A 26,864-nucleotide genomic window follows, 5' to 3' on the forward strand; every position below is an offset into this window, starting at 1 on the left:
AAAGCTAATCTAGAGTATTAGAAGTCAGCATAATGGTTATCCTTGGGGAAAGGATAATATTTGGAAAAGAGCATGAGGAAGCTTTTGAGGGGTACTGATGATAATCTGTTTCTTTTTTTTTTTTTTTATTGCGGTACGTGGGCCTCTCACTGTTGTGGCCTCTCCCGTTGCGGAGCACAGGCTCCGGACGCGCAGGCTCAGCGGCCATGGCTCACGGGGCTAGCCGCTCCGCAGCATGTGGGATCTTCCCAGACCGGGGCACGAACCCGTGTCCCCTGCACCGGCAGGTGGACTCTCAACCACTGCGCCACCAGGGAAGCCCGATAATCTGTTTCTTGATTGGGGTGCTTAGTTACCCAGTTGTGTACAATTTGTGAAAATTTAAGCTTTACACTTGGGACATATGTTTAAAGAAGAAAAGAATGGGAGTTGTTGGTTACTTTTGTAGGTTTCTTTACTATAGGACATCTCAGTTGAACTAATGGAGTATCTTTCATTTTGATATGCATTGATTATTCTGTTCTGTTTGAAAGTTTTAGTAGAGCAACTTGATTATAACATTTGTAAGGACTTTGAATTGCAAGTGACAGAAGCCCAAAGCAAACTAAAGCAAAATGAGAATTTGTTCACATAATTCTGAGGAAGTCTGAGGGGTGGAGCTGTCCTCAGTAAGCCTTTGTCTTGGCTGTCTCCTTCCTACCCATTTTGGCTTTGCTTACCTTATTTTAATTAATTATGCGGACTCTTTCTCCATTGTAGCAGAGACGGCCACCAGCAGCACCATGTTTACATTGTATTGTCTTCAATGTAATCTCAGAGCAAAGTCTGCCTCTTTCCCAGTAGCACCAGTAAAATCCAGGGAGGAATGAATGATTGGCTCAGATTGAGTCATAATGCCCAGGCTTGGATCACGTGCCCATCACTGAGACAGGTCTGGCCCTGAGGAGGAGGGGTTAAGCCTACTCAAAGCAAATGAAATGGTCTTCCCACAGGAACGAGAGGTTCTGTTAATCTGAAAGAGGAAGGAAACATACCAGGCAGACAGAAACTATCAGTTTCAGGAATATGGATGTCTTCCCAGTCCAGTTATTGAATGATTTTATAATTATTAAGATACCACGGATTTTATTTAGCCTTGGTGAATAGAAAACTGTGTGCTAAAATAGAGGACAGTTTGTACCAATTACATTACTGTCATTTTTCACATCATAGCTACAACTCTCTGTATAAACTATACCTGGTGATACAGATTTGGATGAAATATTGCCTTTCATAGTTCTTTCCCCTTATTGGGTGATGAACATATACTTAAATAAGAGATGAGGCTCAGCAAGAGCAAATAATACTTTAAATTTACATTGCTTGGATTAGAGAATCCCACAGTTAATAATATTACCTGTGCTTGAGTCCCATGTCTACCTAGCCTCCCCACATCTTCTTCAGTGATGATTGCATTAAAGTCATTTGCTTATTTAATCCAGAGGTTGGCAGATTTTTGGTTCATCACCTGTTCTTGTTCAGCACATGAGCCAAGAATGGTTTTTGCATTTTTAAGTGGTGGGAGGAAAAATCAAAAGAGGGACATTTTATAATGTGAAAATTCTGTGAAATTCAAATTTTGGTGGCCATAAGTATAGCTCATTTGTTTACATATTGTCAGTGGCTGCTTTTACATGACAACAGCCGAATTGAGTAGTTGTAACAGAGACTGTATGGTCCTGAAACCTAAAATATTTACTGTCTGGTCATTTACCGAAAGGTTTGCCAACAACTGATATACACATTTTTGGGCAGAATGTGACAAATTAGAGTCAGATGATGGGAATGCCAATCAAAGTTTTTCTGAAACCTGTCTTCTTCAACTGGAAACACTTACAGTGGATTCTTTTTGTGAGATTTATCATGCCAGCCAATGAAAACTTTCCTTATATCAATAACTGGGAGGTTTGTATATATTAGAATTAGCTTTGGAGTCTCTTATCCTTACATAACCTAGTATGTTGAAATTGATGAATTATTTGCTGGGAAGGAATATATAGTATCCTCAAAGATGTTATTCTCATGTTAGCTGGACTCGTGCCTTTTTGTCTTTCAGCCCAAGAAACAGCAGGAAAGACAACCTGACATAGGGAACTGGGGACTGCTATACAGAGAGAGAGCTACAAAGCATCTTCAGTGCAGTAGGAACCCTAATCCAAAGTCCCTATACTTTTATCAGAGTGAGTAGCATTCGTCTCAACTGTTCTATATTGAGTCATACTTTCTGATCTATTTGCTTTATGAACTTTCCTAGATATTTTGTAATCTCTGCAAAGGTTCTTGACCTCCCGAACATATGTATGTTGCCCACATGATAGGTATCATCATAGGTTAAGATTAGGTAACTGAAAGTGAAGGTCGCCTTGAATTGGAGAGTATAAGCTCTATCTAAGAGCTCTATCTAAGGGTCCTAGCTGATTGGTTTTAATTTTGGGAACATCAGTCCACTGTTGTCAGGTCTTGCTGTTTTTCAAGAGAAGCTGGAAACCTGGGATTTTTATTTGACATTCCCCAATTTCTGAATGCTAACAATTAATTTTTAAAAGTTAATATGTGCTGGCTTACCAGACATGCCTGTGGGTCAGATTTAACTTGTTTGCCAGTTAACAACTTCTGTATTTAAGTCATCATTATAAATTATATATCCTCCCTATTTATTTCAGGAGCAGGGAGAAGAACAATGAAATGAAAAATTATATATGCCTTTTGTAACTGGCTTGGGTTACTGATCATTCTTGCTGAATGACTGTTTCAGTATATAAATTATGAGTACTGTGATTGAAACATTTTTCATCAATCTGTTGTCGCCCCTTTTCAATGGAAAATAACCATTTTTTGCCTGACGTGAATACTTCTAACAATAATGAAATGTGTTTATTCAACAAAATATTTTGTAGTATTCATATTAGGCATAAAGGGGATTTGAAGAAGAAACTGTTTAACTGGGAAATGATTTGTATACCTGTAAAGCACTTGAGTAATGGTAAGCTTAAGTGCCCCAAAAGGGTGGTGTACAGACAGCTTCTGTAGGAATACAGAGCAGAGGAGGATCAAGGTGGACAGAAATGAACCCAGAAGAAGTAGAATTTAAGCTGATTCCTTAATAAGATTGTTATAGGCAGAGTGAAGAAGCGGACAGCATTTACGAAGGAAAGAGCAGTATGAGCTGGAAGCTTGTTTCCAGCAACGAGGATGATTTGTTTCAAACAGATAGGCACAAAAGGACCCTCTGCTTTTAAGCAGAGCAGAGTTAGAGCAGTTACTGAGTTTCTGCTAGGTGCCAGGCACTATATGGAAGCTTTCTATATACACTGTCTTAAATAAATATGAGCACACTTTTAAAAATAATTAATTAATTTAGTTTTGGCTGTATTGTGCCTTTGTTGCTGTGTACAACTTTCTCTAGTTGCAGCTAGTGGGGGCTACTCTTCGTCGTGGTGCACCGGCTTCTCATTGCGGTGGCTTCTCTTGTTGCAGAGCACGGGCTCTAGGCGCCCAGGCTTCAGTAGTTGTGGCTCGTGGGCTCTAGAGCACAGCCTCAGTAGTTGTGGCACGTGTGTTTAGTTGCTCCGGGGCATGTGGGATCCTCCAAGACCAGGGTTCGAACCTGTGTCCCGTGCACTGGCAGGCAGATTCTTAACCACTGTGCCGCCAGGGAAGTTCTGAGCACACCTTTTTTTTTTACATCTTTATTGGAGTATAATTGCTTTACAATGGTGTGTTAGTTTCTGCTGTATAACAAAGTGAATTAACTATACGTATACATATATCCCCATATCCTCTCCCTCTTGCGTCTCCTTCCCACCCTCCCTATCCCACCCCTCTAGGTGGTCACAAAGCACAGAGCTGGTTTCCCTCCCTCTGCTATGCTGTTGCTTCCCACTAGCTATCTGTTTTACAATTGGTAGTGTATATATGTCAATGCCACTCTCTCACTTCGTCCCAGCTTACCCTTCCCCCTCCCCGTGTCCTCAAGTCCATTTTCTACGTCTGCATCTTTATTCCTGTCCTGCCCCTAGGTTCTTCAGAACCTTTTTTTTTTCTTTTTTGGATTCCATACATATGTGTTAGCATATGGTATTTGTTTTTCTCTTTCTGACTTCACTCTGTATGACAGTCTCTAGGTCCATCCACCTCACTACAAATAACTCAATTTCGTTTCTTTTTATGGCTGAAAAAACATGGAACGCTTCACATATTTGCGTATCATCCTTGTGTAGGGGCCATGCTAATCTTCTCTGTATCGTTCCAATTTTAGTATATGTGCTGCTGAAGCAAGCACCTGAGCACACTTTTAAGGAGTTGAACTTAGGGAAGTTTAGTAACACGTCCAAGCTCTTATAGGTAATTAAAACGGCAAAACTGGGATCTGACCCCCAAGCCTGTTCACTTTTCACTCAGCTTACTTTCCAGGGAAATTGGGCTGGTTAAGGTAAATTATGTAGAGCATGAATGCCAGGTCTAGTACTCCTTTCTGGGGAAATTATTTAGTAACTAGAACAGAAGTAATATGATGAGAACTGAGTGTTTTAGGAGAATTTAAATAAGTGGATTGTGAGGAGAGGCAGTAAAACAGAAGAAAAAAACTGTTAAAATAACCCAGATGTGAAGTGATAAAGTCAGAATTGGGGTGCAGTTGGGATGCAAAGAAGAAAAGAGCATGAGATATTTCAGAATGAAAATTATTGGAACTTGGTGACTTAAAATTCTAGGGGATAAAGCAGAGGGAAATAAGTTTAATTGACATGTATTTGCAGTTATAATTGAGTCTGTGTTGCATTCATTCATTGCTGTCCTTTTGTCAGAATTTGAATAATTGGTAATGAATTTTCTTTGCAATCTTAAAATATTTGATCTTGAATTTTTATGCTAATGAGAATTTTTAGGTTAAAAGACTTAAAGGAAAAACAAATTTTCTCAAGAACTTGGTTAAGCTAATTAAAGCTGCATAATATCTTAAGGTTGAATAAATGAATGAAAGTTTAAATTATCTTTAAATGAAAAGAATAAGAATTCATGAATGCTCATGAATTTATGTTTGGCAGGGACAGGATGGACTTTGAAAGTCATTCTCTTTGTTTTTTTAGATCCAAAAAAAAAAGGACATTGACTTAATTGCTTACTAGATATGTGACCTTGGGCAAGTTATTCAGTCTCTTTGAATATCAGTTTCCTCGTTTAAGAATGGGGATATCAGTAATACCAACATCATAGGGTTCTGGAGAGAATTAAATGAGATAATATAAATAAAACAATAAAGACAGTTTTTGGCCCATAGTAAGCTCTGAATAACTAAGTACTATCCGAGTGGGGTAGGGAGGACAGTCAGTTGTAGGTTTGATTATGAATGTTAAGAGTCAGAAATCACATTTTCTGAATTCTCTTTAATTTGTAATTTTTTTTTTTAATTACACCATGCTAATCCATTTTTCTCTGTATGTCTGGTAATCTCATTCTTTACCTCCTTGGATTTGTAGTTTTCTAATCCCACAATACATAGAGCAATTAAGGAATTGTTCTGCCTTCTCATGCTCTTTCCTCTTTTTCTTTCCTGAATGCCAAGCTAATGGGCCCTCCAAATTGTTTACCTACCAAAAAGGTACAGTAGCAAGGGGATGCAAGATTTCCAGTTTCTCCATAGCTACCCCATCTTTGCCACTACACATAAAGATAAACTAAGATACCCTTTTATGGCTTTTGGTCTTTTCCTGAATCTTCATGGAAAGGTACATTTTGTGGCCTAAAAATGAATAACTAACACTGATTCTTTTCCTTTTTCTCTTTCTCTCTCTTTTTTTCTTTTCTTTTTAAGTAAGCTGTGAAATCTTTTGTGCTTTTTATCTGGCAGGATAATAGCTTTTTATAAGAAAGCTCTTGACTTATGAAAATAATTGCTAGTTTGCCACTGTGCAGGGCAGTTTGGCTTGGGGAAGTTGCTAGTGTTACATGTTTTAAATTTTAGTCTTACTATTCAGAAGCAGGGATTGTGATATAAAAAACTTGGTCATATTGTACTTTTAATCTGTGAATATTTACTTGAGTTTCTATAGAAATAAGATATTTCTCTTCTCTGGATGCTTGTACATTGCCAATATATACTGAAAGATTTATCAGTACCAGTGGGGAAAGTTCTTTAATTCTTATAACATCATTTTAATGTCATTTATAGGTAGCATAGAATAGTTGGTGATTTAGAACAGTGTTTCTCGAGAATTCCCTGGCAGTCCAGTGGTTAGGACTCGGTGCTTTTACTGCTCGGGTTCCATCCCTGGTAAGGGAACTAAGATCCCACAAGCTACACGGCGCAGCCAAAAAAAAAGGTGTTTCTCAATCTTTTTTCCTTTATTGCCCTCCCCCCCATCCCCAGGAGCCTTTTAAAACAGTTTTTTCCTAATTGGCTTCCTACCTCCATAAAATTTTAATTCCACATATATATAATAGTTATCTATTTATGTATTATATGTATAGCTGTGTTTTATACATAAATAGTAAGGGTTTTTTTTTTTTTTTTGTACTCCCATTCCCCAGAGAATCAGTGTTTGCCTTCTTGAGGTGATTCTGCCTGCATTGATGGTTTACAGCAGTGGATTCTCAAAATTTTTGGTTTCAGAACCTTTGTATTCTCTAAAATTATTGAGCACGTTGAAGAGTTTTTATTTATGTTTGTCATATCTAGCGAAAATTTTTATCATGCTACAAATTAAAGTGAGAAAAATCACAAAATATTTATTAATTTATTTAAAAATATTTTATGAAAAATAACCATTTCTCCCTCCCCCCTGCCCAAATGGTTTGGTGAGAAATGTGGCATTGTTACACATTTTTGCAAATCTCTTTAAGGTCTGGCTTAATAGCAAACAGCAGGATTCTCATAGTTGCCTCTGCATTCATTCTGTTACAATGTTAAAAAGAAAAGCTGGTGTCATACAGATATGTAGTTGGAAAAGGAAGGAGTATTTTAATAACCTTTTCAGATAATAGAGGTTTCTCTTCTTTGATATTACACCAAAATATAACAGTTTGTAGTTTCTTAAAGGGATAGTTGCAATGTAGGATCTCATACTATATAAAAACCTTTTGTCTGTTACTCTAAAATCCAGTGTTCTTTCACTTTGAATAAATCTTTTGTTCATGAATAATTTTGTACTGTCATACATTGGTCACTTAGGAAATATTGGCTTACTGACTTATGCAGACCTTCCAAATGTCAATAGTAGTACCAACTACTCACATGTCATTAATATAACCACTGACCTTATCAAAGACTCTCTAAAAATTGGAGAAACTTGTCAAGCTTTTTTTCATTTGAATGTTGTCCTCGGCAATAAATAGTATTAGTTATTTTTCTTGAAGTGACAGGCTTCTTCATTTTTGAGAAAATATCTGCCACATACTCAAGTCTGAATAACCAGAGTTTGTCAGTCGTTCTTTGAAATAAAAAACTTGTTCTGTGAAAAAGGTGACTCGGTTAGGTTGTAACTCAGACAATTGCACAAGTGCTTTTTCTTCAGTCATCATACTTTCTATATGCAGCAGGAATGCTTTATGTGTACTTCCCAGTTTGTCACAAAAAATATTAGCAAGACGTGTGTGTTCAGGCTCAAGATTTAATAAAATTAATAATTTTATTGTCACAGTGTGGTGATGAAGAATAGAAGGTAGTATACTTCACTGCCACTGTTATGGTTTGGCTCCTTGATGAAGCTCCAGGTTTTTGCCCACCATTGCTTTTGTACCGCAAATGCACATGTCAACATGGTGGAAAAGGCAAACTAGTTAGCATTAGTATGAAAACAGTTTTGACCTCCCCAGGGGTCCAAGGAGCAAACATTGAGAACCACTGATTTAGAGCTTGGACTTCTACCGAATCTCAGCTCCATCACTTATTAGCTACATCCATGACTTTGAGCAATTACCCTGATTCCAAACCAGACAACCACACTATTCCTCATGAATATAGGCCCCCAAAATCAACAGAATGTTTGACATTTGCTTTTCTATCCTAACATTGTTAATGGATTTTTTTAGTTTGATACACTGTATATGTATTTACAGAACTACAGGAAAGGGAGGGTTTTTAAAAGTAGCATAATATATAAAGCAGAGCAGCCAAGATTAGATTCTGAAATGACTTGCCATCATGAAGTAAAAAAGATGTTTGTCAAAATCCCAAATTACATTCCTAGGCCTAAAGATCTTTTATTTATATTCCTAGGCCTAAAGATCTAAAGATTCTAAACAGTTTTAGGTTTTTCTTTTTAAAGGCAAATGCTAAACCTGCTTTGTTTTGTAGAGTCAAATGCATTATTGCTCTTGGCTCTGAAATTTGCATTAAATACCCTCCCCCCATTCTACAACTGTCTTTTCAAATAATTTAGGTGAAGAAAAAAAATCTGTTAGTGGTAAACAGTGAATGTTTATCAATTCAGGGAAACTTCAGTGGCAGAACAGTGTCCTTTGCTTAGTCTTGTCCTGTATGACCTTTGAACATACACTCATCTGTAAATACACATACACGCATTTTGGAGGAACCTTCATTTCATTTGGGAGGCTTTTGTTTTTTAATAAAGTGAGATAGAACCTCTTATTACCTTCTCATGTTATTTATGCCAAAGAACCACTTGCTGTATGGGAGAAATGGCACATGGGGTTCTTCCATCTGCTGTAATTGATTATTGCCTGTGTGGTTCCCAAACAGTTCCTCTGCCTGTTAGTTTTTAAATTTTAAATACTCTAAAAATAAATAAATATTTTGTTCCCAATTACATAAGTAGTATCTTCATTTAAGAGGATTTTAAAAGTACAGAGAAGGTACAAATCAGAAAAAAAAAAAATCACAGAGCTTTGCCATCCTTGGATATATTCTTTCTTATCCTTATTGATGGTTAATAGATGCATTTTTGGGTCCTAATTGGCAACATATTGTATATACATTTCATATTGTGCTTTTTCATTCATTATCAGCAATTTCCTCCTTCAAAAAGAATTCTAAAATATTTTTAATGACTGCTTAACTTCTGAAAAAAATCCATTCTCCTAATATTAGATATTTAAGTTATTTTAAGTTTCTCAGCATTATAAATATACTGTAAAACACATCCCTTGTGTGTGTGTGTATGTATATATATATACATATGTATATATAATTTTCTCCTGATTATACCCTAGTTATTCTATTGAACGAGAATGATTGGTTCAAAAGGGCAATCTTTTTACAAGGCTCTTAAGGTGAGTTGCCACATAACTTTTCAAAAAGATTGACACAACTTCTCATTTTTCCAGTGTTCTGCCAATTTCTCCACATCTTCACCAGCATTGATATTCTGTTCAATGCTTTTTAAACAGAAAACATTATGCAAGTTAAAACATAAACTTTTAGCAAAAGTTTAAATGCTTAAAAGTTAATAATACAACACATAGCAAACTGTATTTCTCATTAATAGGAGTCCAAGCTGAACCTAGACTTAAAGGATTTTCCTTAACATTCTGATGGTGCGGAGTCTTTAGTACAGATTCCCTTCTCTAGTTCATAACATTTTTTGAACCAGTACAGACCGACTTGTATACAGTGGGTCAGAGATAAAAGTTCAGTTTGTATCCTTTTGATCTTTATTTTTTTCTGTCTCTACCTCAGCCTATGTGTTGAGGCAGCTGCACAGAGTGGTTTAGGGCAGAGTATAAGTGCATTTTCCTTTATTATATAAAGCAAATTTGGATAATATATGATTGTAGTGTGTGTCTGAGTTCTTTGCTAATTCTGTGTAAATTTCAGGTGTGCAACAGAGGAACATGGCTCAAGAAACTAATCACAGCCAAGTGCCTATGCTTTGTTCCACTGGCTGCGGATTTTATGGAAACCCTCGTACAAATGGCATGTGTTCAGTATGTTATAAAGAACATCTTCAAAGACAGAATAGTAGTAATGGTAGAATAAGCCCACCTGGTAAGTAATTCTTACCTGGTAAGTAAAACACAGCACTGTTCATAATTGAGATACACCTGAATAGCACAGGGAACCCAGTACCTTTTTCTGCTTTCACATTTTACTTCTTTTACTACACTTACATCAGGAAAATGTCTCATTACATAATGTGATTATCAGTGGTAGGGAAACAGGAATAGGAGTATCTTTACCCATTGAAAAGAACTACTTCTTACTTGCTGTGTTAGAGAATTCTATTATCTTATTAAAATAGAGGCACACTTCATTCAAGTATATATATAGCTGTCTTGGAAAAGGTGTAAGGGAGTGAGGGCTGTACGAGGACCTTGCTTCTTTTATCTAGGATGACTTTTGAAGCCAAGACAGTTGTAGAAGGAAAGAGTGAGTTATATATAGCCACAGCTGACTGTAGAAAAAGCCTTTCTCCATTAGGAAGGAGAGGTGTAACAGTTTGACTCAGAGAAAGGGATGTTCATCCCCAGTTCATTTGAGTTCTTTATGCATTTTTATGTCAAAGGATTTTCCTGGAAATGAAGTGGCTTTTGTTTCAGTAGTTGTGTAAGAAGGATCATGAGGATTTTGAGTATAAGCTTTGCAAAAGTAAAGTGTTAATGGTACTCATCTAGGATAGTTCTCATGTAGCTTAATGCCTAAATGTATAGGTTTTCGTGGTGAATGAAAGTGCAGGCTGTTACTTAGTTCATTTAAAATTGTGTGTAGAGTCTTTCTCATCATTGCTTCGTGTTGAAGCCAGAAGCTAGAATCATTTAATCAAAACTTCTTTACTTAAGGCTAAGACCAAATGAATATAAATTATTGTTTTTTAAGTCATCATCTACATTTCTGCCTTATAAAGAACAGGTAAAATAATATAACCTGAGCGCAGATTTTAATTTTGAACTTATGTTTGCCTTACTGCAAAATTCTTTTTTATTTGAAATATTTGTGCGCTAGTACTTGGAAGACATTTGTGAATTAAAGGGTTTGGGTAATAATAAGTCCTAAGAAATCGTAGTTTAATTTTGGATATATACATTTTGTATATGGTTTCCTTGGTTAAAATCAGCATTCTTTTCATAGGCAAACTATTGAAAAAATTTTAACTAAAGTAATGAACCGGCTTATTATATAGTAAAACAAAATCCATATACTATATTTCGTGGAAAACTGATCTTGATTTTTGTAGATGAGGTGTTGGCCTGCCCAGGGTACAGTCACTAACCTGAGATGTCCTGTTACAGCACCTTCTGTCAGTAGTCTGTCTGAGTCTTTACCGGTTCAGTGCACAGATGGCAGTGTCCCAGAAACTCAGTCGGCGTTAGACTCTACATCTTCATCTATGCAGCCAAGGTAAGATGTAGCCTCTGAAGTGTGATTGGAAAGCTATTGAAAAGTAAAGCATATATTCCACATGATCAGTTCTGTTAAGAAGGAAAACTATGTAGTCAGCTTACGATTAACTGGCATAGAATTATTATTATTAGTGACTAGTCAGAAAAATCTTTTTATTGGTTTTAAATTGGGGTGGGAGTAGGGAGTTATCTTTTTAAGTCTCAGATTTCCTTTCAGACAGGTTTTTCTTTATTTCTCTTCATAATATATCCTGACCAACCCTTGAAGTCCTTCTGAAGCATGTTCAGTTCTTCTAGTCATAGGCTTATTATGCAAGTACTAGTGCTTTGTATCAAAAAGTACAGTCTTGTCACAGGTTCCCTTCGTTTAATATCATGATGTGGTACTGATACCTATTTGTACTGTAGTGTATTTTTTCTTTTTAACTTTGAAGTCACATCATTTAGAAGCCTGAAAACACAGAAATGTTTGTTTTATTCTTACTCTACTGTTAGGAAACATATTAAGTTTCTACTCTGAAGTTCCTTTTTCCAGTTTATGATGGGAGATGTTCAGTTCTGCTATGCAGGTGTATCATATAGAACTTTGTATTAGGGTTCCTGAATTATGTCTTTATCATACTAGTTTTCATTTAGTGAATTCATACACAGTGGACGTATACTGTTGCTTTATTTTCAAAGCAATAAACTTCTGGTCCAAATTGGTCTCAAGTTTCAAAGCTCTGTAGTTATGTTTAAGTTATAAAAAAAGTATCTCTGATTAATTCTTGTCTTAATGATCTACTTACATATGTGAACTCTTACTTATTAATCACTTTAGTTACTCTTCATGCACAGAGATCATCTTTTAAAATCTAAATATTTTTGCTTTTCTAGCCCTGTATCAAATCAGTCACTTTTATCAGAATCTGTAGCATCTTCCCAAGTGGACAGTACATCTGTGGATAAAGCAATACCTGAAACAGAAGACCTGCAAGGTTTGCACATGAACTAGCATATATTTTGTCATTTATTTAACATTTGAATATTACAAGCCAGGCACTATCTTAGATGCGTATGTTTTTTAAATTACCTGCCTAAGATAACGTATTTTTACATTTGTTTTCTTTATGAGCAGAATATTTTATATCCTCAAGTATTTAATTGACTGCAATGTTGGGAGCCATTTCCCACTTACATATAATTAGGTCATCAGCATAAACATAGAAAATTAAAAATCTGTTTTGTTTAAGAAATATAATTAAATGAATAAGTGGTGGTATTATACTGTTCTCTTTTACTGTTTTGCCCAATTTAACCTAAATACTATTTCCTCTCCCAGCAAACTGGGGCTGCTGGTTTGAGAGGAATCTCTTGCTTTTGACTCAGGTTATCTAAGTGACTGATTATTTTGACTGGCAGTGGCCCCATCTTTCCCTGTGTGTGACTTCCAGCACAACAGTCACATTCAGTTACTCTTATTTATAGCATGGTGTCTCTTGTTCTTGCTCATGCTCTTTATATCCACGTTATGTGGATTAAAGTGAAGTGGATCTAGGAAGACTTGAAAATGTGTTTGAAGGCTTTCTTAGTGGGCAGAGATGGTGGAGGAGGCATTTAGGATGCTGTTAAAAATCTGTGCTTAGTTATATTCTATTACTGTGTGGAAGCAATGTGTAAATTGAGAAGGATACTCTGGAAAGACAAGTCCAAAGATGAGCTGTGTGTCATTTTACGTATGGCATGATTTAAAGGGAGAAGATGCCGTGCCCAGTGAAACCTTCCATTGTACATGGTGTTCACAGGGTGGTGACAGATATATCTGGCAATCGTAGCTGAAGTTTGCTGAAGTTTAAATTCAGTTAAGCTAGCTAATTCCCCTTCCTCTGATTTCATGCCCAACAAATGATTGGCATAATTTGCCTCTTTGTAGATTTTGCTATAGAAAAATATACTGTCTGACCAACATAAGTATTCCAGTATAACATAAGTATTAGGTGAATAATTTTTATTTTTTAGTTAAATAGGAAAGTTTAAGGTTGGGCAGAGATAAGGAATATTTTAAAAACAGAAATAGAAAAATTCCCCAAATCTAGTTATCCATTAGACGTGGGAAATAAGACAGGGGTGGTATTAAAGCTTTCGGTTGTATGACAGTTGAAATGGCAATGGTGTGGTTGTTTGCCACAGGGAGGTTGAAAGAAGTAATGGTTAGACAAGATTTTAGATAGAGTAAATTGGAAGTGGTCAAATTTCAAAACTTAAAATCTCAATTGGAGGTTGTAGATAGTTAATAGGTATTTAAATGTATGATCAGTATTATGTCTGAGATTTGGAAGTCCTTGGCACAGGTTGAAAATGAGAGGCAAAATCAAGAAGAGCAAGTAGGATAATGAGTCAGCAAAGGGGAGAGGAAGAAGTCATCTAGATCCTGGTTAGTTTTAGGCCACAGATGTCAACAGAGAGTTTTCAAGAAGCAAAGGTTGCTTAGCAATTTTGAGAGAGAGCTAAGTAAGGAAGAATGAGAATAGGCTGCCAACCATGAAGGTGTTATTTATGTCTTACAATCGAACAAATTTTAGAATGTTGGTAGTGGGAAAATATATGCTGCTTAAGAATAAAATAGCAGGGATTTCCCTGGTGGTGCAGTGGTTAAGAATCTGGCTGCCAAGACAGGGGACACAGGTTCAGTCCCTGGTCCAGGAAGATCCCACATGCGGCAGAGCAGCTAAGCCCGTGCACCACAACTACTGAGCCTGCACTCTAGAGCCCGTGAGCCACAACTACTGAGCCCACGTACTGCAACTACAGAAGCCTGCACACCCTAGAGCCCGTGCTCCTCAAGAGAAGCCACTGCAATGAGAAGCCCACGCACCACAACAAAGAGGTAGCCCCTGCTCACCACAACTAGAGAAAGCCCACACACAGCAACGAAGACCCAACGCAGCCAAAAACAAAATAAATAAATAAATTTATTTTTTTTAAGAAAAAGAATAAAATAGCAGTTGTTTTGCAAGTTTGACAAAAAATGAAGATTGTAAGTTGGTGAACTAATGTAATATGAAGTGACATTTATGGTGTATGGAGAACAATATAGATTTCTCCACATAGCCATAGATACATTAATGCAAATGGTGGTCTTGATGCCATATTAGGAGAAATTGTAGAGGGGTTTTAAATTGTATAGACTCCTTTTTTCACTGTAATTTCAGTGACTTTTAAGTTAAACCAGTATTAACTTTTAAGTACCTTTTAAAAGCTTAGCATTCATAATTCCAGCATAGCAGAATCTTTGAACAATCAGATGTAAGTTTCATCTGAGTTTGAGAGGATTCGTTTTCAATGGGTAAAATCTCTTAACAGCCTAGTTTTTAAAAAATATCTTATACTGTTGAATTAAAAATGTCTTTTATTATAAACATGCACACGAATATGTGTATATATATATATATATACACACTCATAACACATAATGTACTTGTGACTTCCCTATTTGATAGGAACAAATGCAGAGAATATTTTTTCCATCTACTTAATAGATGGACGAAAAGAGAAGTCTTTGACTCAAGTCCTGTGGTCATTTGAGCTGTAACTGGAACCTAGGCACCTGACTCTAGGCCATTATTCTTTCCACTAGACAGTTGTGGTGCTTCCTGGACTAGGATGTCCTTGTGTGTGTTTCTGTTGCCATATCCAGCCCTCCCTCAGTTCCCAGGGTAGGATCAACTGGTTTGGTGACCTACCCAGGTATCTGTTTTCTTCCTTATTATTCCATTTGTATTCCTCAAGGGAAATTTTTTTAGATAGGAAGATCATCCCAGGTAGAAGAGGGTACAAGAGTAGCATCTGTGTGCCTAAGCCAGAATTTCCTAACATTGTCGTTGGAGTTTTCAGAATAGTGTCCTTGAAACAGCTTTTTTTCTCTGTAGGTATTCTGCTTATAATTAGGTAAGTTGCCACCAGGTGGTTGGTACTGCTTCCATTTTGTCCTCACGGCTCTGAATAATTTTTCTCCTGTTTAACAGAGAAGCTCTGAAGAATTTTTTCATGTTTACCTGAGAATTCACCATATTACTGCATCTTTCTCGTTTAATTATGCCTTTTAACTTAATAAACAACAGTACCTCACTTACACAGTATCAGTTATGAATGACAGATTTCCAGTTTATGAAAGCTTAGCTTTGTATTAAAAAATTTTTTTTTCAAGTTTTTTTTTTTTTTTGGCCGCGTTAGGTCTTTGTTGCTGCACATGGGCTTTCTCTAGTTGCCATAAGTGGGGGCCACTCTTGGTTGTGGTGCGCGGGCTTCTCATTGCGGTGGCTTCTCTTGTTGCGGAGCACAGGCTCTAGGTGCGCAGGCTTTAGTAGTTGTGGCATGCAGGCCCTAGAGCACACAGGCTTCGGTAGTTGTGGTTTGTGGGCTCAGTAGTTGTGGCTTGCGGGCTGTAAAGCGTGGGCTTAGTTAGTAGTTGTGGAGCATGGGCTTAGTTGCTCCTCGGCATGTGGGATCGTCCCAGACCAGGACTCGAACCCGTGTCCCCTACGTTGGCAGGCGGATTCTTAACCATTGGACCACAAGGGAAGTCCCAGCTTAGCTTTTTAAAAATGAAAACTTTTAAGTGTCTTTGTACACTCTAAACTATCATACTTCATTTCTATTAGAACAATATGCTCAACTTCAGTTAACCTCTCAGTCCCTCAGATATTGGAGCAGAGTAAAAAGAATATGGAATTTGGATTCAGAAGTTCTGTTTTCATATCTTGACACCTCCTCTTCTCTGAACCTTATTTTAATTACTTTTGAAGGAGAATAATAACCATGTCCACCTTAGAAGTTATTAGAAGTCAGTGAAATAAGATGAAATGTGTTTTGTTAATAAATACAAAGGATATTCTTATTCTGTATAATACCAGTGTTTGGGGAGGCTTAGCATAAGAGAATATTGAAGCTTTCCAGCAGTAGAATGTAATCATGACTAAGGTGGTGAGCTCTCCGAAACAGAAGTGTTTTCAGAGAGCTGACTTACTGTCAGGAACAAAGTAGAGGGGATCTCTGCACTGAGTGGCAGAGTAAATTAGAATTCTCATAGTCTTTTCAGCTCTGAGGGTTCCTTTCTTCATACCAAGTTGAATTGTCAGATCAGTGGTTCAGAACAATCAGAGAGGAATAGTCCCTTTCAACTAAAAATTAGGAATTTGTATGGATTAAAAATCAGAGGTTGATTTTTAAAGAGTGGGTGATAATAGCCAATATAATCTGGACAAAGTTGGAGGACTAACAATTCCCAATTTAAAAACTTAATACAGGCTACAATAATCAAGACTACATGGTACTAGTATGAGGATAGTCATATAGATCAATGGAATAGAATTGAGAGTCCAGAAATAGCATTCTTACATTTACAGGCAATTGATTTTCCAACAAGGTGGTGCCAAGATCATTCCATAGGGAAAAAACATATGATGCTGGGCCATTTAAACAAAGTTGGATCCCTACCTCACATGGTACACAAACATTTACACAAAATACATCAAAGACCAATATGTAAGAGCTAAAACTATAAAACATGTAAGAGAAAACAGGCATAAATCTTCATGACCTTGGATTAGGTTTCTTTAGACATGACACCTACAGCTCAGCAAAGAAAAAATAGACACATTGAACTACATCAAAATTAAAAACCTTTTTGCTTCAAAGGACTATCAAGAGTGAAAAGACAACACAGAAAGGGAAAAAATTTGCAAATTGTATATCTGATTAGAACATATAAAGAAATATAATTCTACAATAAAGAGAACCCAAGTTTTAAAAGGGCACAGGGTTTGAATAGGCATTTCTCCAAAGAAGATATAAAAATGGCCAAAGTGTTAAGGATGTGGAGAGATTGGAACCCTCATTCATTATTGTTGGGAATGTAAAATGGTGCAGCCACTTTGGGAAACAGTTTGACAGTTAAAAAAGTTAACTCAAAGTTAAATAGAATTAACTATATGACCAAGAAATTCCATTCCTAATTCCCAAGAGATTGAAAAAATGTGTTCACACAAAAACTTATATAAGAATATTCATAGCAGCATTATTCATAATTAACAAAATATGGAAAGAACCCATATGGCTGTCAACAGATGATTGGATAAACAAGGAGTGGTATATTCATACACTGGAATAGTATTCGGCCGTAAAAAGAAATGACGTTCTGATACGTGCTGCAACGTGGATGAACTTTGAAAATATACTAAATAAAAGAAGCCAGGTACAAAAGGCCAGCGTATTGTGTGACTCCATTTATGTGAAAGATAGGTACCGTGAAGAGGGCTTTTTTGCTGGAGAAGAGTTTGTAAAAGCAAAAGCATACTGGTAGGAAAACACGAAATTTGGGAGATAGAACAACAGTTGCTAGAGTAGCCAGTTCAGACAAGTATGTGTTGGAACTAAAGTTGGAAAGATTGTCTAGAATCAGGTCATGGAAAATCTCTAAGGTATTGGGTTCTAATCCATGATAAGGGAAGAGAGCCATTTTGAAGGTTGGTTGCTTCTTTTTGTTTGTTATAAGATGACACAAAGTTGTATTTTAAGGATTCATTTAACAGTGTTTTGCCTCCAAATAGCTGCTATTAGAAACTGATCTCATTTACAGAGCTGCTTTCTTCAGGATGGTGGCCACTAGCCTCACGTGATCACTTGAAATGTGGCTAGTCCGAAGTTAGATATTTAGTGCATATTTATTTGCCAGTTACACTCTAGTTGTAACACATACAGTGCTTTTGAAGACTTAGTAGCAAAAAAGACAAAGTGAAATATTCTGTTAATACTTTTCATATTGATTTTTTATTTAAATGATAACATAAATTAGTTTTATCTGTTTCTGCTTTTTAACATACCTGCTAGAAAATATAAAATTAAATATATGATTCTCATTTTTTTTTTTTTGGACCCTATTGTTTTTGGACCCTGTTAGCCCGCTATGCAGGCGAATTTTTCTCTTGAATATTAAAAAAATTTTTCATTTTGTAATGGATTTTTTTTTTTTTTTGCTGTGTTGGTCTTCGTTGCTGCGCAAGAGCTTCCTCTAGTTGCGGTGAGCAGGGGCTACTCTTTGTTGCAGTGTGCGGGCTTCTCATTGCGGTGGCTTCTCTTGTCGCGGAGCATGGGCTCTAGGCGCACGGGCTTCAGTAGTTGTGGCACATGGGCTCAGTAGTTGTTGGCTCACGGGCTCTAGAGCGCAGGCTCAGTAGTTGTGGCGCAGGGGCTTAGTTGCTCTTCGGCTTACGGGATCTTGCCGGACCACGGCTCAAACCCATGTCCCCTGCATTGGCAGGCGGATTCTTAACCACTGCGCCACCAGGGAAGGCTTGTAATGGATTTTTGAGCTAAGAATAGCATAAAGATCATTTTGTCCTCCCCCTTATTTTGCAGGTAAGAAAGTGAAGTCCAGAGAAGGGAAATGAATTTTATCCCAATGGGTCATTGTAAAAGTGTACATTTGTTCACTAAATATCTGTTGAGCGACCGCTCAGTGTGAGCCCTGGGTATGCAGTGGTGAGCAGAAAGAGTCCCCACCCTCACAATGCTTAGTCTAACCCTTGAATGAGACTTGTCATGACAAGTTATATATATGGATGTATGTTATGTATATAACATATACCCATATATGTAAGGTATATATGCTATATTACATAGATATTGTATCTCCTGTAAGATAATGTTCGGGGATTACGTAATAATGTCATCTTATGTTCAGTTTTATTTTTCACCATGTGTCTTGACTATGCCCCCAAACAGGTAGTGCTAAATAGTTTTATGTACTCATTGTTATATTTGTGTACTTTTTTCTTTCTTTTCTTCCCTCCCTCCCTCCCTCCCTTCCTTCCTTCCTTCCTTCCACAGGATGCAGAGCATAGGGCCTTGTTCCTCTTGAATGTGGCCCTCCATGTGGGTAGTTAAACCAGTTTTACCTGCCTGGTGCTTTTTGAAGTATCTTTAAAGTAGTGGTCAGAAGGCTTTGTCTAGTTGAGATTACCATTAAAAATTATTAGCAAGTGCTGTACAGTTTATCTCTCAGCCTTTATGCCATTGCATAGGCCTCCCAAATAGCCCTTTAGGACCACTGGATGCAACACAGGCAGCCACCTGTTCTTAATCATTAACAAATGGGTATTCTCTGTTTACAATTCTCAATTCAGAATATGAAAAACTGCCTAGTTCTGAGGAAACTGTCCTTATTTTGGCTTCAGGTTCAATAAGAGTATGGCCCTTTGGCCCTTAGTCTACTGTATGGCTTGCTTGCTTGCTTGCTTATTTATTTAGTATGGCCGTTTTAAAAGATTGTTTCCTTTTACGTAACTTAGAGTTTGATAATTATGGTTTGCTTTGATCTTAAATCTCACATGAAAATTGGGGAAACAGGAGTAATTTCTAAGAATCTTAGACTTTTACAGAATACTGTTATCATCTTGCCCATGAATTCGTTTGGTAAATGTTTAAATTCAGGTACCAGCCATTAACTGCAGGTAAGCTAAGGCTACCTTAGTCTGATGAGGATATAGTGGACATGGTCAGCCTCAAATTTGAACCCTAGTTTATAAGCTTCTGGCGTGCCACCTGATCCTTCACTCCAAAGGTTATGCAGTTAACCTCAGTTAAAGAGAAACCGTTTGCTTTGACAGATCTTTAGGGTTAATACTGTGAAATGTCTCTGTTGAGGTATGCAGTAGCATTTGTATCCATAGTAGGTAAATGTATTTTCACTGTTCTCCATTTCCAGATACCAAAGTTTGTGTCTCAGTAGTTAAATTGGTTCTGTTAAATATGTAATCTTGTGGGATAGTGGTGTTGTTACTGCCAGTAAAGCATTATTTATATTAGTATATTTGAGTATCAGACTTGCTTGGGAGAATAGGTATGCCTTATAGATTTCAAAGGTAATAAATAGAATAGATTCTTTTCTGATTGCAAGTTAACTATTTTTGAGCTCTTTACACACAGCCCAACCTTATCTGATACTGTTCTAGGAGCTGGGGATAAAACAGTAAGCGAGACATTCAGCCCCTGCCCTCATGGAGCTTACATTCTAGGGGTATTTACTTATTAAAAATAAAAGGTTTTATGTATCCACATTTTGTTTCAAAAAAAAAAAAATGTAGATATTGGTAGCACTGTCTCCCATCTAGCTTTAGAATGTCCAGGTGGAATAATCATGTTATAGAGTTCTTCATTCATGCATATTTATTTGTTAGTTTGTGGTGTTTTGCCTATTGTCATATTTTGTTAATAATGTGTTGACATAAGCAGTTTAGAATCCATTACATCAAATGTTTGAGCATCTACTGTGTATAGTTCACTGTGATAGGTGCTGGAAATTCAAACAGGGAATAGGATGCTATCCCTCTTCTCAGCAGGCTTACAGTATAGTTGGGGAAATGGAGCACATAAATACAATAGGTAAATAACTCAATACTAATTCAGTTCAACAGATTATTTATTGAATGCCTGCTGTGTAGTAGGAGGCACTGGTAACAAGGATGAAAATGACAGGTTCTTGCCCTGAAAGGTTAAGGGCAGGTTAAAGTCAAATAGGCATTTACAGGGCTTCCCTGGTGGCGCAGTGGTTGAGAGTCTGCCTGCCGATGCAGGGGACACGGGTTCGTGCCCCGGTCCGGGAAGATCCCACATGCCGTGGAGCAGCTGGGCCCGTGAACCATGGCTGCTGAGCCTGCGCGTCCGGAGCCCATGCTCCGCAACGGGAGAGGCCACAACAGTGAGAGGCCCGCGTACCGGGGGAAAAAAAGAAAGGCATTTATAATAGTGCAGAAAGTGCTACCGGGCATAGTAGGGTTTCCTAGTCTAAGTTGTGGGGGAGGGAATGGAGTAAGAGCTGATAATACAAGCTTAAACAAAAAAGACACATTGGAGTTAGCCAGGTAAGGAGGAGAGGGACAAGGGGGCATAGGAAAAGCGTTCCACATAGAAAGGACAACTTTTACAAAAAACCCAGAGGTAAGAGAGAATTTAGTATGTTCAGGGAAACTGCAAATACTTCACTATGCCTGAAGCATGGATTATTGTTGAGGAATGGTGAGAGACAAGGCTAGAAAAGAAGGGTGAGAAAAATCCTGAAGGACCCTCTGGGCTTTATTTATCCTGGGGGTTAGTGGGGAGTCGTCAAAGAATTTTAAACATTGGAGGGCACATCATTAGATTCTCATGTAAGGCAGATGACTTGGATGCAATGTGTGAAGCATGGATGGAGGGGGCTCATGTGAAGTGCCCAGAATTTGGTAGAGAGTACTTAAGGGAATTAAGGGTAATCAGAATGAAACGTTGCAAGAGAACTGAGACAGGGTTTCCTGGAGGCTTTAAAGGGCAATTGAATGGTGAAATGAGAGAAAGGAAGCCCTTTTGAATTGGTTGTACACAGCAGAGGTACCTGGCATAGTCCCATAGATTGGTTAAGCAGTAGATTACTGAAGAAGAAGGACTGGTTGGTGATAAAATTGGAGAGGTTAAATCCTTGATCCCTGGCAAGTCACTGACTGTTTTAGAACAAGATACCATGTCTGCTAGGTCACCTGATAGATTCTAACTCTAGTAACAGCATTTGGGAGGGCCAGGGTAGTTAGTGAGAGGGAGTGGCGGGGGTCACATTAGTTAGGATTTAGGGGCAATAATTAGACCTGAATTTTGGTGCAGCTGGCCTTGGCTTCAACACTTAAATCAATTTATTATCTTAATTGTAACATTTTAATCAATTTATCTTATTCTCAGTATTTTAAAGGTTTTATATGAAACATTCTGAGGATTTTGAACATACTTAGTATTCCACTAAATCTTGGTTTCAGGCTTTTTCCCCTTATTCTCTTTGAAATCTACATAGTTCTGAGCTCAACAGTGTTTAGAAGTTTGCATGTGACCATTTTCTTACACACTCCCTTAGAATACCCAAGTAGTGTTTGTGTTTTGTATGTCTTTTATTGGTCAAATACATAATTATTAGAAATTTTAGAAAATATAGTGCTTTTAGAGTCACTTGTTAATAAGTCAGAGTATAGTCTAGATTTTCTCCATGTGTGTATACATACATGCATACTTAACATACATATATGCATTTCACCAAAAGGGGGTCATATTATATAAACTACTTTGTAACTTAATGTGAGCATCTTTCCATGCTAGTAAATAAATAAATTACTCAGTTATCCTCTGAATAAACAGGTCAGTGGGGGTGGGGTGAGGGGTAACAACCACCCAAATTTCAAAATCTCATTGAATAATTAAATTTTACCACCTTCCTATTTTTATCAGCTTCAGTATCAGAAACGGCACAGCAGCCATCTGAAGAGCAAAGCAAGTCTCTTGAAAAACCAAAACAAAAAAAGAATCGCTGTTTCATGTGCAGGAAGAAAGTGGGACTTACTGGTAAGGGCCTAAATCACATGGTTTAAACTTAAGATTTTATTTATGATGATGCATGACTTACTATTAATGGCTTCAATTAAGATTGTTTTTGTTCCCATATGAGTTAATAATGGATATGCTTCACCTTCTGAATTTTCTTAAATAAAAGTAGCTTTATTTACATACCTAATAGTAAAATGAATAGCTTTTCTTTTAAAAATTCATTTCAGCTGAGTTTGAGAATATTAGACAGGTAAGGTCAGTGCGCCAGGTGCTGTGAAAGGGCAAAGATGTGGCTCCTGCCTTCAGAGAGCCGAAATTGTTGTGTGTGAGAGAATATTTAAGTCCTTGGTGAGCTGTGAAGTACTTTCTCTATGTAAAGTGGCTAGTCACAGGTTATCATGAGGGTTCAGAGAGCTCATATGTAAGGTGATAGCCGCGTGCTGCCACGCAATAAGTAATCAATACATGTTGACTACTGTAACAGAGCTGTTAGCTGGGATTGTTATTAAGGGGGGGGGCTTCCCTAGTGGCGCAGTGGTTGAGAGTCCGCCTGCCGATGCAGGGGGGACACGGGTTCGTGCCCCGGTCCGGGAAGATCCCACATGTCGCGGAGCGTCTGGGCCCGTGAGACGTGGCCGCTGAGCCTGCGCGTCCAGAGCCTGTGCTCTGCAACGGGAGAGGCCACAACAGTGAGAGGCCCGTGTACCACAAAAAAAAAAAAAAGAGAGCGGGAGAAGAAAATGTTTGAAATATTACTTGGATATTTGGCAAAGAGAGTACATTTAAGTGCAGTCAAATAGATTTCTTTGGGAATTCAGGGATGGATGTGATTAATTTATATAAAAGAAGAGGAGTAGAGGCCCATCAAAGTCATGAAGGTAGAATGTTCCAGCTGGGTCTTGAAAGATGAGTAGGACTTAATAAGTGATGGAAATGGGAGCATTTCAGGCAAAAAAAAAAAAAATACCTTGAACAAAAGCTCACAGAAAGGATAGGGCATGTTTAGGGGACCGTAAAAGGGGATTGTAGCACAAAATATATGAAGAAGGGGGTTAGATACCACCATAGAGATAAGGCTAATGATGTGTACTGTGGTTAATTGATGGGGAACAGTTGCAGCTATAAATAGTTACCATTTATTGTTTACTATGTGCCAGACATTGTGCTGAATACTCTAAGAAATTGGCTTAAGAGGAGATAAGTTTGTTTGTTTGTTTTAATTTATTTTTGGCTGCGTTGGGTCTTTGTTGCTGTGCGTGGGCTTTCTCTGGTAACAGCGAGCCGGGGCTACTCTTCATTGCTGTACATGAGCTTCTCATTGTGGTGGTTTCTCTTTTGCAGAGCACAGGCTCTAGGTGTGCAGGTTTCAGTAGTTGTGCCACATGGACTCAGTAGTTGTGGTGCATGGGCTTAGTTGCTCCGCAGCATGTGGGATCTTCCCGGACCAGGGCTCAAACCCGTGTCCCCTGCATTGACAGGCGGATTCTTAACCACTGTGCCACCAGGGAAGCCCGAGATAAGATTTTGAGTAAATTATGTTTTAGGAAGGTTTATCTGGCTAAGGTGTAGATAAAGAGGAAAGGAGATTTACAGTCTGATATCAGAGATGTTTAAGACTGGCCCATGCCTTGGCAAATGTATTTATTTAAAGAGTACAGACGTGAACAAGTAAGGCATTTTAAAGTGTACATATTTAGCATCAAATACTGTCTTTCTAAACCTCAGAAACTTCGACTTCACGATTAGAAAGAAGGCTGCGACTTAGTAATTTCTGTCTTGTCAGTCTAGTATTATTCTTGGCTCCATTTTTCATTCATTATTATGAAGTTATAGGGGAATTCCTTGGCGGTCCAGTCGTTAAGACTCCACGCTTTCACTGTCGAGGGCCCAGGTTCCGTCCCTTGTCGGGGAACTAAGATCCCACAAGCTGTGTGGTGCAGCCAAAAAAAAATAATAAAATTTTAAAAATAAAAGAAAATTATGAAGTTACAGAGTATCTTTTTGAAGTTTAAAAAAATTTGGTAAAGGAAGTTTACATCAAATGTCAATGTTTAAAATTTTGATTCCTATCTTCCATTTCCAGTAATTCCATCATAAAATCATAATTTGGGGGTGCAGGACTGGTTTTATTTAAAGACTATCCACACTGCTTATTTCTCTGTTTTGGCTTCAGTTCTTGGGGCATTTCCCTAAAATCAGTAGCATTTATTGCATGTTTACTATATGTTAGGCACTTAATACTTCCTCATTTAATTCTTACTGTAACCGATTCCAAAGTTAGAGATGCAGAAGCTAAGGGTCACGTAATTTGCCTGTGTTAGTAAATAGATTCAGGCTTAGGCAACCGTAACATCTCATGCTGTAAATCACTCAGCCAGATTACAGTTCACCTCTCCATTGGAGGTTAGCCAAGGAAAGCTAATATACTATGCTATTTGTTAGCAGTTCTGTCAAAAGTTTCATTTCCTCTTCCTTAATTAAATCTTAAGATTGCCTTCTGACAGTATGCTTATTTTTTCACATTGTAGTATTTGAGGAGTGTTTCAATTTAGCAACCCTGTTTTTGATAGGAAGCAATTGTGTCACGGGTGAAAACTTGAGCTCAGAGAAGTGGTTATGACTTTGGTCTGCTGATACAAACCTGTATTTGTATTTGTAGGTAGGAAGAAGAAATGAAGCTATCAGCTATGGATTTTGAGAATGTTACTAGGTTGTGAAACTGCTTGTTTGGAATGATTCTTTAGACTGCTGCCCTAAATATATGATCTTTTTAACATTAATTATGCTAGAGAGTTTAATATTTTTAGACCTTCCATTCAACTCACGTATGTGTATTAATCCATTTTCAGGGTTTGAATGTCGGTGTGGAAATGTTTACTGTGGTGTACACCGTTACTCAGATGTACACAATTGCTCTTACAATTACAAAGCTGATGCTGCTGAGAAAATCAGAAAAGAAAATCCAGTAGTTGTTGGTGAAAAGATCCAGAAGATTTGAACTCCTGGAATACAAAATCCTTTGACCATCTGCAAACTAAAAATTGACTTGAGGTTTTTTTTCCTAGTCATTGGGAATGTAGAGCAATGTATCTTGCATAGACCTTTTAATCATGCATGTCATCAGAAGAATAGATTTTTGTTTTTGTTTTGAAAATGACTCTGAACATTTATTTACATTGCAGTTTCTGTGGCTGAAAAGACTTAAGTAAACTACAAGTATTATCCTTTTAAGATCATTTTAATTTTAGTTGAGTTGAGTGCCGAGGGCTTTTATAGCAAATGTGGAGAAATGTTGGAGGGCTGTGATTTTTCCAGTATTAAACATGCATGCGTTAATCTTGCAGTTTATTTTCTCATTGTGTATGTATATATAGCTTTTCTCTGCAGCACGATTTCTCTTTTGATAAATGCCCTTTAGGGCACAACTAGTTATCAGTAACTGAATGTATCTTAATCATTATGGCTGCTTCTGTTTTTCATTAACAAAGGTTATACATATGTTAGCATATAGTTTCTTTGCACCCACTATTTATGTCTGAATCATTTGTCACAGGAGAGTGTGTGCTGAAGAGATTCTAAGTTTGTGTGTTTTTAAATTTTTTTGAGCAAGGGAAGGAAAAGCTGTATGCATTTCATTGCTGACTGCAGGTTTCTTTCAGATTATGTTCATTGGTCTGTGTGTATACAATATGAAGAATGATCTGAAGTAATTGTGCTGTATTTATGTTTATCTACCAGTCTTTGATTAAATAAAAAGGAAAACCATAATGTTCCCTTGTATTACTTTTTCTCTTATTCTTTCTGGTAGTTCATTTTGACTTTGGTCCTTCAGTTTTCTACTTTACTTAATTTTGTGAGATGAACTCACATCTGTTTGTGAGTAATCTTAGGATGACATGCTGTTCTTACATTCCTGTGAGTTGAACATGTCATATTTTCTAGCTCTTGTCTGATTCTCTGTTCTGAACTCTGTCACACTGAATTAGCATCTAGTAGAAGCTTCATTTTGGTAGGATTAGAGAAACAAACAGCATAACTCAAACACGGCAGTTGGAGAATTGTGAAGTAGAAAGACCTCCAAAAGACCATTTGTCCTGTGGTTTCAAACTTACCTGGCCGCCAACCTTTTTAAAACTTGAAATATGTAAAACAGA

The 26,864-nt window shown here is 37.4% G+C and overlaps 1 protein-coding gene and 1 non-coding gene across 3 annotated transcripts in view; one reads left to right on the forward strand and one right to left on the reverse strand.

Moving 5' to 3' along the window:
• ZFAND6 (zinc finger AN1-type containing 6) overlaps nucleotides 1-26,490 on the forward strand; it is a 75,579-nt gene extending 49,089 nt beyond the window's left edge. For both annotated transcript variants that reach the window (XM_029239476.1, XM_029239477.1), the window contains 6 exons: nucleotides 2,096-2,219; nucleotides 9,812-9,982; nucleotides 11,224-11,332; nucleotides 12,211-12,311; nucleotides 22,615-22,728; nucleotides 25,560-26,490. In XM_029239476.1, coding sequence (XP_029095309.1) covers nucleotides 9,829-9,982; nucleotides 11,224-11,332; nucleotides 12,211-12,311; nucleotides 22,615-22,728; nucleotides 25,560-25,708 — 627 coding nt within the window. In that variant the 5' untranslated portion in view covers nucleotides 2,096-2,219; nucleotides 9,812-9,828 and the 3' untranslated portion in view covers nucleotides 25,709-26,490. The remainder of the gene's footprint in view (nucleotides 1-2,095; nucleotides 2,220-9,811; nucleotides 9,983-11,223; nucleotides 11,333-12,210; nucleotides 12,312-22,614; nucleotides 22,729-25,559) is intronic.
• On the reverse strand, nucleotides 4,215-4,321 carry LOC114905454. The gene has a single exon (XR_003796278.1). It is a non-coding gene; the product is annotated as a U6 spliceosomal RNA (small nuclear RNA).
• Nucleotides 26,491-26,864: the final 374 nt, after the last annotated feature.

Source organism: Monodon monoceros, unplaced genomic scaffold (assembly GCF_005190385.1).
Source record: "Monodon monoceros isolate NGI ecotype Baffin Bay Population unplaced genomic scaffold, NGI_Narwhal_1 Super_Scaffold_21, whole genome shotgun sequence".
In the NCBI taxonomy this organism is placed as follows: domain Eukaryota; kingdom Metazoa; phylum Chordata; class Mammalia; order Artiodactyla; family Monodontidae; genus Monodon; species Monodon monoceros.